At 31.0% G+C, this 13,716-nt stretch overlaps 1 protein-coding gene across 4 annotated transcripts in view; it reads left to right on the top strand.

Moving 5' to 3' along the window:
• LOC134266308 (aquaporin-like) overlaps positions 1-2,746 on the top strand; it is a 13,585-nt gene extending 10,839 nt beyond the window's left edge. For all 4 annotated transcript variants that reach the window (XM_062748526.1, XM_062748528.1, XM_062748527.1 and 1 more), the window contains exons 3-4: positions 1,065-1,145; positions 2,371-2,746. In XM_062748526.1, the coding sequence (XP_062604510.1) occupies positions 1,065-1,145; positions 2,371-2,553 (264 nt within the window). In that variant the 3' untranslated portion in view covers positions 2,554-2,746. The remainder of the gene's footprint in view (positions 1-1,064; positions 1,146-2,370) is intronic.
• The last annotated feature ends 10,970 nt before the right edge of the window (positions 2,747-13,716 follow it).

Genomic DNA, 13,716 nt, shown 5'->3' with positions numbered 1-13,716 from the left:
GGGATATATAGGGAGAATTTTTAGAATCTTCTTTTCAAGTACTTCAAAGCTATGATTAGTGATATTTATATGGAATCATCCTCAGGTAGTGTAGATTCTAATTTGTTCAAATGATGAACGCCTGGAGGGGGGGATAAATTCAAGCCCGATGTGCTCAGGTGAGCGCTGTGGCCCCTGGGCCTCTTGTTATAGTGATACAAATATGCAAGCACTCATCTCGTTTAAACTTTAAATCTCAAAAGGAGATATCTCTAAAATACAAAGTTCATGACCTGTTTTGATTGATCTTAAATATTGATGCAGTTCGGGTCATCTTTAAGAAAGCTTAGTAATAATTGATTAATCGAACATTTGAAATATTTTGATAAAGATAGTAAACGTTCACGTGCGTGTATGAATTGATTTTTTCCGAGTTTAAAACTATCAAGAACAAACAATGTTTCCTTATCAATGTAAATAATTCAAATCTTGCAGGATTTTACATAGGACTAAATTTTTGCGAGTTAAATACATCGAGAAACTTTTAGACATAAAATTGTGTCCAACTTAGTAAGTGAATCCATTCTCGTATATATATCTGTTGCTGATTAAAAAAAATATATAATGGAAAATCTGTTTAACAATGCTATAATTGAGTAAAATCCAAAAAATACATCAATTTAAAAAAAAAAATAAAAACTGGAATTCCAAAAGCAAGTTACAGCATTGCACTAAGAAAATCATTTTCTTTGAATTGTTATACGAATCATTACAACGTTACATGAAATTAATTTTTGCTAGAATGGTACATCTAGCATAAACTTATCAAGAAATTGAACTGATTTAATATAATACAATTATAAAACACCTAAACTGATTTAAAGAAAAATTAAAAACATCCTAAACTTTTCAATTTAAAAAAATATCAAATATAATGATGAGAAATGTAAATATCTTTTTTTTTTTTTTTTGTTCTCTTCTTAAAAAAAATGATTACAGTTACTATTTTTGGCATTTTGCCAATCTATTAAGTATATACATAATTATAAAAAATACAAAATGATTACATTTCTTTTCAATTTTAGTGGAATCTGTCAGGAGGCTGCATGAATCCTGCGAGAAACTTCGGTCCAATGGTTATCAATGCAACATATGATAAAGCATGGGTATGATACTTAAAGATATTTCTTCCAAATTTTCATTATTGTGCATTAATTTGACATTAACATTCATATCAAAATGCATTAAGGAAGCGATCAGGTGATTCTAAAATCTTAATTTGAAATATTTTCTATATTTAGTATAAATTATTGAACAGGGATCAGTCTATGACATTACTTTGATAGATAAAAGTACATTAATTTTGTATTCGCATTTTGATTTTCTTTTTCAGAAAGGACTTTTTTTTTAACATTTTAAGAGAGATAAGGCCTACACAAATGCAGTTCATATAACATACATACACAAATGCAATATTATATACTGACACGCAAAAGAAACGCAACACCCTACTTTAGGGGGAAATAATTATGTAAAGTAAAGGATTTTGTAACTTAAACCTATGAATATCTTCAATTTGGTAAATATCGGTAATTTAACGGTTGAACGAATTCCATACCATAACCGGAAGTCAAGTTTGAGTCTGCTTAACAGAAATCAAAAATTGCATGTTTAACAAAACATTTGCCAATATTATGGAGTTTTAAAGGTTTTTTACTGCTCATCATAAGTAATGCAGCAAAATTTCAAAAAATAAACTCGATCTCCTTTCTTTTCCCGCAACGATGCTAAGGCTACTTGAAAATGGCTTATGTACGCATTTCCAGTGCTCTTGCTGGAAAATTTCACTGTTAATGTGATGGAGAGTTGCTGATACGAAATTTTACTACATTACACCTCAACAGGGTCTTACGTATCAGATGCATTAAGTACAGTCCTTGTACCGGAAGTCCAAGGGTGGCTACACTGCTCTAAGTTAGAGAAAATTCGACCTAATCATCTGAAAAACGGGCATTTAAAAATGCGAAAGAATAATATTTCGTTCGCTCAGATCTCGATATTAATGAACCTATTGTATCGTAGAAATTAAGGTGCAATTGTTGTTTAGGACAATCTTGCACGTTTTACTTGAATGGCTGGGTGGGGGTGCTTTAACAGTCATACGTTACTTAGTAAAGTTAAAAGATAAACATTTAACATTTTTATCGAATCTCTGATCTTCTGAAAAGTGAGTTTAGCCTTACTTTATTCGCTTTTAAAAATCATAAGATAAAAAATCAAACATTTGTAGACTACTGCTTGTTGCGTTTCTTTTGCGTGTCAGTATAAATGTATGCCTTAATTATCTGAAATTTTGATTGGATTGGTAAAATGTAAGAATCTCACCAACAGATATATTGGGCTGGACCTATGATAGGAGGAGCACTGGGTGCTTTCATATACGACCGCGTTTTCTCTACAAGAGTTTGCAAAAATATTCTGCATGGGTGCAACGGCCAGGAAAGGAAAGACTTAGAAATTTCCAAAGAAGTTCATGTCAACGATGCTTTCACAATCGAGAACTCCAGATTATGATCCATGTTCAAAACAGGATGGCATTGAAAAAATTGTTATAATCCTTGATTTTGGAACATTATGATAGATCCAGATTCATGAATGTGAATAATGTAATACTTATGTATATTGATATTATATTTAACAACATACCTCTATGTATTTAGTTTACAAAATACATTCCTCAAGAATAAAATTAAATGGTAAACACTGATGAACTGATGACCCAATATGGCAGCACAGGGTTAATCAAACTCATCGGATCTAGCTAGGTCAAACTTCAGGGCAAAGGTTTTGAAGTTAAAATTTTTTGTACACAAAGAATGGTCTTGTCTCAAGGCATCTTGTGAAGTATGAAAGCCTTGGCGTCAAAATTCTGACAAAGCTTAAAAGTGTTGCGAAAAAATCAGATGAAATATATATGTACTAAATTCTTTAAACAAACGAATGTCCAACGATGGGGGCATAAAAAAGCGAACCCTTTTGGAAATTTTTGTGTCAGAAACATTATACTGCAGGTTTTTAAAAATCCACAACATCCACGATTTGGAACTTCGGAAAATGGGCATGTGTACTCTAAGTTCTTCATTCATTAAGATATACGAGATTGTGCATGTATATATAAGACATAATGTAGTTATCAGAGAATTGTATCGTCGTATTCCATTTTCCTTTTTTTTTTTCACTTTATAATGAACACTTCACATCTCTAAGTTTATTCTTTTAATCATAATTTTTATAAAAATACAACGTAATTTTATTTACATTACTGATTTCAGATGCAAATAAAATTTCAATATTTCAAATGATAAAAGCACACTGGGTACAGTTGTTACTTTACATACTTATATACCTTTCCTTAAAAACTACTTTATATTTTTACTCGAGATGAGCCAACTCTGTATTGAAAGAATTAAATAAGTTATTTCTCTTCATTTATGATTTCTCATGATTTTTCACTATAATTTATAAATCTATCTGGATACTCAGTTGGATACAAAAGGATTGAATTAGTTTATTTATTTATTACTTGGGTGGGGGTATGTTATGCTTCTGAAAAATCACGTTCTTTACAGTCTTTGGTATGTAAGGGATACCAATATGTGACAAACCCCCTGATTTTGATCCAAATTCAAACAGCAAAAGTAGGGGTAACAGTGGTTGTTTTCTATATTTGTACGCAAATTAGCTCATTATTAGAAAAGATTATATATATATATATATATATATATATATATATATATATATATATATATATATATATATATATATATATAAATGTATAACTCCAGTCATGAGCTGAAGTATATTTTCTGGTTCAATGTTCATAGTTATGTTTTCATGATGTTTAAAATCACCTACATCTGTATTCTATTAAAAATTGTACTCCAGTGATACACAAATCTCCTATTTTGGGAAATAAGATATAAAACTATTTGGAAGTTTGATATATTCAAATAAACAACTTTATCTTAATTAAGACCACAGAGCACTAAAAGGCAAGATTCTAAATATTTCTTATTCATTAGAGTAAATAAAAAAACATTAGATGATACACATGAAATCTATAGGTAGGTACAATTCGGCGCGGGAGTCTGAAAAAAAGAGAAATTGAATTCAATTTCAACCCACCTCAAGTACTCTCATATGCACAGTATTAACCATTATGATTGATTCGGGAGACAAATACTGTCAAGTTTGTAATAGTTAGACATTTGTATATAGAAATAAGAGTTTTCTAGGTAATGATTTTGAAAATGGTGGGCTCGTATCTATAACTAACAAAAATTATGATCGGATCTTAAAAAAATTCATAAAAACAAATACGTATTTGTTACGTTTATAGAGAATAAAACACGGATCCCAAGAAGTACCAAAGGTGGGATTAGGTGCCTAGGAGGAGTAAACTTATACTGATGACAGGTCATATCCGCCGTGAATCCTACAGTGCGTATTTTTGTGTCAGAAACATTATACTGCAGGTTTTAAAAAATCCACAACATCCACGATTTGGAACTTCGGAAAATGGGCATGTGTACTCTAAGTTCTTCATTCATAAAGATATACGAGATTGTGCATGTATATATAAGACATAATGTAGTTATCAGAGAATTGTATCGTCGTATTCCATTTTCCTTTTTTTTTCAATTTATAATGAACACTTCACATCTCTAAGTTTATTCTTTTAATTATAATTTTTATAAAAATACAACGTAATTTTATTTACATTACTGATTTCAGATGCAAATAAAATTAATTTTCAATATTTCAAATGATAAAAGCACACTGGGTACAGTTGTTACTTTACATACTTATATACCTTTCCTTAAAAACTACTTTATATTTTTACTCGAGATGAGCCAAATCTGTACTGAAAGAATTAAAGAAGTTATTTCTCTTCATTTATGATTTCTCATGATTTCTCACTATAATTTATAAATCTATCTGGATACTCAGTTGGATACAAAAGGATTGAATTAGTTTATTTATTTATTACTTGGGTGGGGGTATGTTATGCTTCTAAAAAATCACGTTCTTTACAGTATATATATATATATATATATATATATATATATATATATATATATATATATATATATATATATATATATATATTATATATATATATATAAATGTATAACTCCAGTCATGAGCTGAAGTATATTTTCTGGTTCAATGTTCATAGTTATGTTTTCGTATGATGTTTAAAATCACCTACATCTGTATTCTATTAAAAATTGTACTCCAGTGATACACAAATCTCCTATTTTGGGAAATAAGATATAAAACTATTTGGAAGTTTGATATATTCAAATAAACAACTTTATCTTAATTAAGACCACAGAGCACTAAAAGGCAAGATTCTAAATATTTCTTATTCATTAGAGTAAATAAAAAAACATTAGATGATACACATGAAATCTATAGGTAGGTACAATTCGGCGCGGGAGTCTGAAAAAAAGAGAAATTGAATTCAATTTCAACCCACCTCAAGTACTCTCATATGCACAGTATTAACCATTATGATTGATTCGGGAGACAAATACTGTCAATTTTGTAATAGTTAGACATTTGTATATAGAAATAAGAGTTTTCTAGGTAATGATTTTGAAAATGGTGGGCTCGTATCTATAACTAACAAAAATTATGATCGGATCTTAAAAAAAATCCATAAACACAAATACGTATTTGTTACGTTTATAGAGAATAAAACACGGACCCCAAGAAGTACCAAAGGTGGGATTAGGTGCCTAGGAGGAGTAAACTTATACTGATGACAGGTCACACCCGCCGTGAATCCTACAGTGCGTATTGACGGAATTATCCAGCCAATTGAGTATAGAGGCGTATGTAGAAATTGGTCAACGAAAAAAGACCCAATGATATCTAAGATTGTATTTGCTGAAAAGGTCATTTTAATAACCATAGAACCTACGAAATGCTGACTGTAAACAATGCAGTTGAAATCCCTGTAACATGAACTTAATAGTAAATAGCCCGCTTCACTTGAGAATCGATCGCACTGAGAGCAGACTCTTTAGTAGAGTTTGGAAAGATAAACACGATCATGACGAAATGCAGAAGAAAGTGGAATATTACAGCATCAATTCATAATTAGGGTTTATGATAGAAAAGCTGAAGGAATCTAGTTTGTCAAAAATTTATTTGTTAAAAACAATCAGGAATATTCTTGATTTTGGACACCCTTCTTTAATTACCTGTCAACCATTTTTCAGTGAAGAAGGAATTACCAAATTCTCTTGTCATCGTAAAAGTAACTATTTTTAAAAGGAAATTTTTAAAGATTTTTGTGAGTTATTGTTGTGTAAATCACACAGGCTTGTCAAGTGGGTATATTTCATACAAAATATGTATGCCAATGTGCTAGTCTGTGTGATTTACACATCAATTGATAATTCACAATACGTAAACCTAAACGCATTCCTTACATTTACATTTTACATGTCTAAAAGCTCCAAAAATATACGCAATATTTGAATTTCTTGCTTCCTTGTATCGTTATATTTTCACTCACGTCTCTGTAGCCTCATTGTAAGGTCACCATGGTCACATAAGCTCAATTTTCTCCCTGTATATTTCTACGCGTTGGTATACTCGAAAATGGTATTCAAATCAATTTCACGCCTGGCAAAGTAGAAAAAAGTAGAAAAAAACATAGCAAATGTAAATATAAATTAATTAAATTTCATTTAATTTTAGAATAACACTTTGCGTATGTAATAAACTTAGATGGATTGAAAATCAACTTCAAACTTGAATTTTAATTTAAAGTTTTCTCAGACGTCCGTGTCGAATTGTACTCACCGATATTATTGTCTATCATAAAACAGAACCATCTGGAAATGAAAAAAAGCTGTATATTTCCAGTCTTGCCAGTTGATGCTCCGCTGTCTAACAAGGTTATAGAAGGCATTGAATTGAACTAAACTATTAATAGAATAGGAAGTAGACGATCGAAGAAAACATAAAATTACTGATACTTATACTGTGAAATTACTAATTTTCGTTGTTTTCGAGGTATGAAGAGACCCACGAATTCATGCCTTCCACGAAATGTAAAATTTCATGTACACAACTTCTAAAAAGTTCTTAATCCACGAAATCAAATCCCCACGAACCAACATTTTTTCCTCAAACTACGAAACTTTGACCCCACGAAAATATGTGATTTTACTGTATTAGAATGATAATGATAAGTAGTTCGAAAGAATGGTGTTCATCAATTGCATAAACATCTCTCTAGTTTTTGTTCCATCACGTTTTGAAGAAGCTTTTATAAAAAAAAATACACAGGTATTAACCCCCCCCCTCCAGTTTTCCTTCTTTTTAAATCTGGGGTTGAGTGACCTTACTTCTATTTTTAGCTCTTCTGAGCCAAAGGCTCAAAGAGCTAATGCTATGGCCATTTGTGCGGTGTGCGGTGTGATTTTTTAGTATATGGGCCATAACTTTTGGCCAATCAGTACCAAATTTGTCACAGGGTATCCTTGGCCCAATTTTTATATAAAATAAGGGTTGGGACCCTAAAACAAGGGGATATATTAATTAAAACAAAACCAAAAGTACTAGTTGCTAAAAAATCTTCTTCTCCAGAACCACCAGGCATATTTTCACCAAACTTACATACAAGGATCAGGATATGTTGAAGATTAAAAATTGTTCAAGGCATGACCCTGGGGCAAAGGGCCCAAGGTCACTTTAAAGTTGACCTAAATTTACAATTAATAAAAACGTTTATATTTTGCTTACTACAAATATTAGGATCATCAAATCTTGTAAGTTGATACATCTAAGACCTTCACATCATATTAACTCAAAAATAGGTCATGGTGACCTACTTTGAATTTTTTAGGCATTTGTTTTCAAATTGATTTGAAGGCATAGTTTGGACACCTATGATCATCAAACTTAGTCAGTTGATGCAGTACTTGAAAAGAAGATCACTGTGACCTACTTTTTGAAATGGTTATCCTTTTTAAAACATTTATCCATATTTCAGGCACTGAAAGGGTTAGAATCATCAAATCTTGTAAGTTGCTGCTTCTTGGGACCTTAAAACATATTTACGAAAAAATAGGTCACTATGACCTACGTTTTGAATTTTGCTGGCATTTGCTTTTGAATTGTTTAAAAGGCATATTTTGATTACCTTCAGACCTAAAATCATCAAACTTGGTCAGGAGATGCATCTTGGGACAATGTCGACCAAAATGTAGGTCACGGTGACCTACTTTCCATTTTATGGCTATATTTAAGTATCTTAGGTATTTATTGGCTTAGAATCATCAAACTTTGTGAGTTGATGCATCTTGGGTTTTCGGAAGAAAAAATTTTGTGACCTAAGATTTTATGGCTATATTTAAGTATCCTATATATTCCATCAAACTTTGTCAGTTGATGCATCTTGGGTTTTCGAAGAATGTCGACCAAAAGGTAGGTCACGGTGACCTACTTTTAACATTTTATGGCTATATTTATGTATCTTAGGTATTTATTGGCTTAGAATCATCAAACTTTGTGAGTTGATGCATCTTGGGTTTTCGGAGAGTGACGACCAAAAATTAGGTCACTGTGACCTACTTTCGACATTTTATGGCTATATTTAAGTATCTCCGAGTTTAGAATCATCATACTTTGTCAGTTGATGCCCAGTGGTTCTGGAGAAAGTAGGTCACGATTTTTTTGAATATCTCAGGTATTTATTGGCTTAGAATTATATATATTCCTCTGAAAAATGTTGAAAAATGTAGGTCAGGGTGACCTACTTTCGACATTTTATGGCTATATTTAAGTATTGCCGGTACTTATTGGCTTAGAATCATCAAACTTTGTCAGTTGATGCAAATTTGAATCTACAAAAAGTAGGTCACAGTGACTTACTTTCGACATTTTATGTCTATATTTAAGTATCTTAGGTATTTGTCAGTTTTCCAAGAATGTAGACCAAGAAGTAGTCCTAATTGGCTAAGAATCATCAAACTTTGTCAGGTGATGCAACTTTGGTCTTAGGATATTTAGGGTTAAGATTTTTGTAAAATTTATCAGAAGAGCATTCAAGGCCCTTCTTGTTTTTCTAATATGCACCATATGTTATTGATTTTGTAACCCTTTTGTCTCTATAAGCTTCTTAATTTTTATATTAGTCGAGAAATGATATACAGTGTATTAATTTGTAATGTATAACCTAAGGGTCCGTTTTCAAGGGATACAGGGTCTTAATTCTAAATAATATAAATGAAATTTTCCTTCAGCTCTATCTGAGCTTATATTCAATACGGGGAATCAATTTTATATACAACAATGATTATTTGTTATTTTTAAGGGATACTTGTCCTTGTTTTTTTTTTAATCCTAACAGCCGGATACAATTAGAGGTTCTTTGTAACCGTTCTTGAGAAGAAGATAAAAATGTGAAAAGTACTTCAGTTTAATTCCTTGGCCAAATACACACCGGGGCTCTTTACCCTAGCCTTCCTTATCTTTCTTTTACCCTTTAATTACTTCTAATTTTATTATTACCTTTAATCTTCTATTCAGCTTCTTGCTTCTTCTACGGGTTTCAGAACGCCCGAAACTGCCTCTGCAGCTTTCTATATAGCAAAGGGCTATACCATTCAAACGGGGGTGAACAGGCTCCTGGACTGTTCCATTAGTCCAGGTCACACCAACGTTTGAATGGTATAGGCCCATTGCCTTATTCATTACTCATTACGAATTAAAGAATAAACAAGTGCTTATCAGTGTGTAAAAATACACCAATATACTTCTAGTATATATTATGCATTAGGTTTAAAAACGTTATACTGAAGAAAACTTTTATGTATTTGGACAACATCTAACATGTAGGGAAAAATAACTGACAGTGTTCAGATATCATTTTGACATTATAAAAGTAAACTATTCAATTCATGAGAAAATGATACTTTCATAAACGCCCAATCCCGAAAAACTCTTGTATCAACTGTTGTATTTTAAAAGGCAACTCTTATTTTCTTGTCAAAAACATCTGCATATACATAACAAAAACAAAGGTACCTTTGCAATCACAGCAATTTCAAAGTAAAATTAAAGGAAGAGGTGTTTTAAATTGTCAATTTTTTTCTGTGTAGACGAAAATTTTGACAAATGAGCTATCTGATGATATAAAGGGTTCCATTTAATAGAAGGATATACATTATATGAAGGATTACATTGTGATTCATGCAAAATATTGAAACATTAACATGGAAATATTGGATGCATAAAGTAATTGTATTTGATAATCAGACCAAAGTTCCATATTATATTAAATTAAATTATATTATAATTATATAAATGTTGAATATTTATTATAATTACTGTAAGTGTATTCCTTTTATTGAATATTTTTTCCATCATAATTACTCAATTTCTGTTTAATCTGTATTCGTTTTAATATATATTGATTTTTTTCTTCAAATTTCCATTTATATAGTTTTAAATTAATACCACGCGCTTTACAGTATTTTGATTTTTTACTTCTTTCATTAAAGTTTTACATTTTTAAGCTAATTAAATTACGTACAAAAGTAAGAACAGTATTCAATGAGGACCTTGATGTACCTTGATGAGGACCAAGCTTAAGGGAACCCTTCACTTTCCACTGTCATTAATTTCATCAGTTATGTGGAAGATAACGCCAGGCGATGTAACAAACATTTAAAAAAGACCTCGAGACTTTATATGTCAGAAATCTGTTATAAGAATTAGATGGAATTATAAAATCTAGCATTAATTTAAGTTATTGAAGAGCAATTTGAAAATCTATTATTTGTTATTTTTTTAATAATTGTTTGGTAATACAGAAGTGAAGAATAATACATGAAATATATAGAGTCTACAAAAAACAGATCATGAGTAAGGCAAACATGGACCTCTTTAACATCAGAGTTGGGATCAGGTGCCATGGAGAAGTGAGGATCCACTTCCGACCGGCCACACCCGCCGTGTGCATCTTGTCATGGTCGTGAAATAACGGAAAAAATTCGTCGACAGTTCTACGTGTACATGATCAGTACCTGATCCCACCTCTGATGTTTTGGAGGTCCGTGTTTGCTCTGCTCCTATTTTGTATTGTTTTATGGACTTTTATATTGAGTACTGTTCGTTATCTCCATATCCTTCATGTATATGCTGGTCCCAGCTGAGTGGGTAACAGTATTGTTTTATTTAGTAAGGCTCATTGATTTAACTGTATTTCAGAGGAACTGGTATTTTGTTCTGCAGCTCGTAATCCAACTTATACACTTTCTAACAGCAGAAGATATTCTTAAAAAAAAATGAATTTGAATTTACCATACCTATAATGGATCCTAAACGAGGTGACAATCCTTTAAAAAAAGAAATATAATTGGTTTCAGTTCCAAGCAACGTAAGTTCCAGTAAGCTTCTTTCTTTATTAAAAGCATTTACCTAACGAGTACTGTACAACATTACGTTTAAAAAGTATAGTGTAAATCAGATGTGGATATCAAAATATTCCAAGGAATGTTAAGAAAATCTGAAATCACAAAAGTTTTACAAAATTGATCACATCAAAATTAATTTTCAACACTTTATTTAACCATTGCCCACACTAAATAACTGTCTAAAGACAATAAAGTAAAGTTTTCGTCAGCTGCTTTTTCAATTAAAAAAAATGGATTTGGTAAATTTTCTTGCCTTGTGTTTTGTCATATTAAAAACTATTTTGCTTTATTTAGTAAGGCACAAGATTTTACTGTATTTCAAAGGAACTGGAATTTGACAATATCTGTCTAGTTCTTAATTTCAAATGAAAAGACGTCAACTTTTCAAGCATTATCTTCCATTTCTTATGTAAAAATATACCTTAGTTTATGTATCTCAATTGATTCCCCAAAACAAAAATGAATTTGAATTTACCTTACCTATACTGGATCCTAAACGTCATGACAATCCTTTAAAAAAAGAAATATAATTGGTTTCAGTAAGTTCCAAGCAACGTAAGTTCCAGTAAGCTTCTTTCTTTATTAAAAACATTTACTTAGCGAGTACTATACAAAATTACGTTTAAATAGTATAGATCAGATGTGGATATCAAAATATTCCAAGGAATGTTCAGAAAACATGAAATCACAAAAGTTTTACAAAATTGATAACATCAAAATTAGTTAACGGTTCAAACTTTATTACAAACATTGCCAGATAATCTATGTTTTGCAATACAAATAAGTAAAGTTTTCGTAAGCTGCTTTTTCAATAAAAAATACTCAATTGATTCGAAACGCAAGAGCACGCTTTCCATACAAACAATTTCAAAAAACAATGTAAGTTATAGACAAAGTGTATGAACTAAGAGTGTCAACGATCTCGATACACCATTTTGAGAGTACTGTGGACGATACATTGACCTTGTCAGAAAATACAATATATCATTGAGTCAAATAAAATGCCGACTGATTTGTTTCATACTAGTTGTTAGGTCATTTTGATACACTGAATTGTTTAAGAATTTTTTTATTTTAAGGACATATGCAACGTAGTCTTTTTTCATGGAGTTGAAGAGTTCCAATTCTTAAATTCTTGAAGTAACCGTGTGCTATATTGTAAAATCTGTATATGGTGTTGTAAACTTCTAAAACAATTTTTGATAAAAGAAACAGCTAGAATATGTGTTTAGTATTTTTGTATATTTTTTTTCAATCATCTAAGAATTTTCATCAATTGATATCTTTCTAATAACCTTGGTAATGCATGCTGATTTTTTGTCTATGAACATCTGATGACACTATAATCTTTATTTAGGAATAATTTAATTCTGATTGTAACGCTGTATTTGATTGGATAAAAAATTTACTTCATATCGTATAAAATGGGTTGCCTAAGTCACAATTACTTGCGTCAAAAACGTATCAATCCGCCTGACGTTACATTCAAATTTTGTACAAATTGAAGTCATTTTGTTAGAAAAATCATCTTTTTTCCTTACATCAAATGAATGAAAATTACATTATAAGCAATGAATTTAATAGTTACCCATTTTATACGGTATAAACTGGGTTGGAACAGTTTACGCTTTTTTATAAACCGCTTCGCGGTTTATAAAGCGTAAACTGCTTTATACCGAAAAGTTATTCCTTAAATATCTTGAAAAATTATTAGTATGTAAGGTAGAGTGCGTATGCCCATAAGAAGGATATATGAAGATAACGAACAGTTTTCAATATCAAAGGCCATAAAACAATACAAAATAGAAGCAGGGCAAACACGGACCTCCGAAACATTAGAGATGGGATCAGGTGCCATGATTAATCGTGAGAAGATCATACGGTGAGAATACGGTGGGTGTGATCGGTGGCACCGACAGAGGATGTTTATTATTTCATGGCACCTTATCCAACCACTGATGTTTTAGAGGCCTGTGTTTACTCTGCACCTGATCCATTACAGTGTATGTATGTTAATCAAAAATGTTTAATTTAATTTGGAAGAGCTCCCCCTCCCCCAATTACTGTTAGACTATTTGAGCTGTGTTTAGAATAAATAAAGATATACACAAAAATATATATAATATGATTTTCTAGTATATGAAAAAAGCATAAGTGGTTTCAATGCCGTATGAGAATGTATGTGTGTACGCTTTTAATCAAAATAAATGCATTGATTTCATATATCAAAAGATTT

Source organism: Saccostrea cucullata, unplaced genomic scaffold (genome assembly GCF_032062105.1).
Source record: "Saccostrea cucullata isolate Sc308-1 unplaced genomic scaffold, CSIRO_AGI_Scuc_v1 ctg979, whole genome shotgun sequence".
Lineage (NCBI taxonomy): Eukaryota > Metazoa > Mollusca > Bivalvia > Ostreida > Ostreidae > Saccostrea > Saccostrea cuccullata.
Note: the sequence above shows the minus strand (reverse complement) of the source record. Positions and strands in the feature narration are given on the sequence as shown.